Source organism: Hyla sarda, chromosome 8 (genome assembly GCF_029499605.1).
Source record: "Hyla sarda isolate aHylSar1 chromosome 8, aHylSar1.hap1, whole genome shotgun sequence".
NCBI lineage: Eukaryota > Metazoa > Chordata > Amphibia > Anura > Hylidae > Hyla > Hyla sarda.
Window position 1 is genome coordinate 36,914,775 of NC_079196.1, and position 2,803 is coordinate 36,917,577.

At 41.7% G+C, this 2,803-nt stretch overlaps 1 protein-coding gene across 1 annotated transcript; it reads left to right on the forward strand.

Moving 5' to 3' along the window:
- Positions 1-868: 868 nt before the first annotated feature.
- Positions 869-2,173, forward strand: LOC130284986 (uncharacterized). The gene is made up of 2 exons (XM_056536014.1): positions 869-1,363; positions 1,450-2,173. Exons 1-2 carry the CDS (start codon positions 1,239-1,241, stop codon positions 2,048-2,050), a joined length of 726 nt encoding a protein of 241 aa, XP_056391989.1. The 5' UTR covers positions 869-1,238; the 3' UTR covers positions 2,051-2,173.
- Positions 2,174-2,803: the final 630 nt, after the last annotated feature.

Below are 2,803 nucleotides of genomic sequence, written 5' to 3' on the forward strand. Positions count from 1 at the left end.
CCATCCCACTGTGCTGCTGAGATGGTCCTGCTTATCTTACATGCAGTGAGATCCCCCATAGACCACAATTAGCCTATTGGTTTTCATTGGCAAAAAATCACAGAGTTGATGCACTAGTCACAGTTCTCTATACCATTAATGAAGGGAGGGATCAACATTCGCAAATTTGCGCATATGCGCACAAATTTTCACATAGGCACAAAAAAAAGCGAATTCCGCGAGCCGAATTCCGCGGTGTGAACTTAACATTAGCGTGAATGGGTTTCCGCGGGACCCGTTCACACTGCGGAATTTCAGCGCCGCCGAAATTGTTCTGCGCAAAAAAAGAACACGTTCATTCTTTGCACGGAAGTCCGCGAGCACTGCATAGCTGTCAATGGTGACGGCTCAGTGCCGCCCGGTTCTACCGCCGCCGCCGCCTGCCAGTCTGAATCTACCCTAATGGGTCGTTATAAGGATATTTTTAAGATTTTGGAAGCTGGGATACTCACTACACCCATGCATATCTATATAATAAAGTATGGGAGGAACTTAAAAAATTTTTGAAATCACATGGAGTTTTGACTTTACTTCATTATGGTCGAATAAAGCAATTAAAGAATTCCTTAAAATTAAAGATTCACTCTTTTGGATGAAAAGGGGCTTATTTATGTAAATCAATTATACGCTTTAGGTCAAATAAAGTCGTTTGAAGAGATAGCCCATAAGTATGGGGTGGCAGACAATCAGAAACATTGTTTTTTACAAATAAGTAATGCAGATCATAAACCAATAAAAGGAGAGATTGGAGATTTCAGGGATTCTATATATAAGAAAAGTTTAATTTGACTATTTCCTTATGCGAAGTTGCTGTCTGGGCATGCTGGGAGTTGTGGTTCTGCAGCGGTTGGGGGTTCACAGCTTGAAGATCACTGCTATAGAGGGTGCAAATGTATCTGAGCCTTGGAACTCAAATAATGTGAAATATGAGATGATCAAAATGGAGCCCCTGCACTAATTACTTGGGTTCTGGGGTCTGTAAGGTCCATAGTAAAAACATCAGGTTCTGTCTATAGCAGATACTAAATCATGGCAGCTCCAAGAAACAAGCAGTCATTCTGACATGTCACATGTGATGTCATAGACAGCTGGAGGCCTGACATTCCACTGACAGCCGCCCAAGCCTTCAGTCTGTAGATTGTTCCAGTGAGATTAGTGAGATTAGTGAGATTAGCGTCTTCTTCTTCTACTTGTCTGAAATGGAGCTAAAAGGACTGGGGTTCGTCCCCCTCCTGTTGGCGTTTTGGTGTGTGGCCTGGCTTGCCACCAGCTACATCATGACGGTCGTCCTCGGCCATGCCGCCTCTCCACTGATGAGCATCAGGTAAGATAAACAAGCACATGATTCTTATTTCATGGGTTGGGAGTGAGGAAATATCCTTAATAACATTGGTTTCTTTTCCTTCACAGTGACGTGGGAAATTTCTTTCCCGAAACCATATTATTCAGAATTGGATTCATAGGGACGTCCATTGGCACTTTGGTACTAACCTTTCTTATTTATAAGTATATGGTTATGCATACTGAAGAGTTCAGGGGTCATCAGGTCCTGATCCAGAGGATCCTGCTGGCCATTGTGTGGGCCTCCTGTTTTGCCACAGCTGTCATGCATGTATTGTCCCCCGAAGAATATCCCAGGATACACTTTGTCAGCACGATAATTTCCATTACATGTGAAGCCTTATACTACCTTGGGCAGTCCATCCAGATGTATAAATTACCAGGAGCAAAAAAAGTCATTCACCATAGTAGATGCACCTGCTGTGGCCTGACTTTTGTCTGTGTAATTTTCTATTTTGAATATGAAACATTAAAGGAATTATTCCATAATGATGAAGACTGGGACGAGATCCGTGAAATCCCCATCATAATCATCGAGTGGGTGATGCTTCTACTGATCCTGATAAACATCGTGACCTATTATTCCACCATGCAGAGGTTATTGTTGACCGTCTCCAGAAACAGCTGCACACTCTCTCTTAGAGTAAAAATTGATGACTTCGGGGTGTAGACCACCACGTGGGCCATCAAGAGGACTTCTGGGAGAGATACTGCACAGGACACGAAAAAACCATCTAAAAAAGAATAACTGGGGGACTATATATGGTGCCAGTAATCATGGCACAATAATATGAGCTGGTGATATTACCTATACAAAAAAAAAAAAAAAAAAAATAAAAAAAAATATTGGTGTGTTAAGTGTAATACCTAGGTGGAAAAACAAAATCATTATATCCACCCTCTGCATTACCCTGTTCATTATTTTTCAAGCAAGCACTTTGTTCTAATTCGTCCACTCTCTGGCATGCTCCTTGTATAAGGGGTTTGGGATACCCTTTTTGTTTAAAACGATCCTCCAGGTTATGTAGTTGTTGCTGGAATTTCTGTGTGGAAGAACAATTCCTTCGGATTCTTTTCATTTGACCAAATGGAATGTTCTTCTTCCATTATTTCAGATGGCAACTGTTAAAGTCGAGATAGCTGATTGCATCCACCTCCTTAAAATAGGTGGCAATATGCAAACAGCCATCCTGAATATAGATATTTATATCCACTGATGCAGCGCTGCCTTTGGCAATCTCTGGCTCTGCCATAGCGCTTTTTTTGAGGGGGCGTGTTGGCTGTCCTTTCGTCTGGTGGTCAACACTAGTGTTGCTCGCAAATATTCGCAATGCGAATATTATTCGCGAATATCGCATATACGTGAATTCGCGAATATTAGCCAATATAGCACTATATAATCGAAATTACGAATATTGTTTTT

What these genes read in the sequence shown, in the direction of transcription:
- LOC130284986 (XM_056536014.1), top strand. Translation starts at nt 1,239, where the DNA reads ATGGAGCTAAAAGGACTGGGGTTCGTCCCCCTCCTGTTGGCGTTTTGG. An exon ending in TCTCCACTGATGAGCATCAG is followed by an intron (nt 1,364 to 1,449) that starts GTAAGATAAACA and finishes TTTCCTTCACAG; the next exon opens with TGACGTGGGAAATTTCTTTC.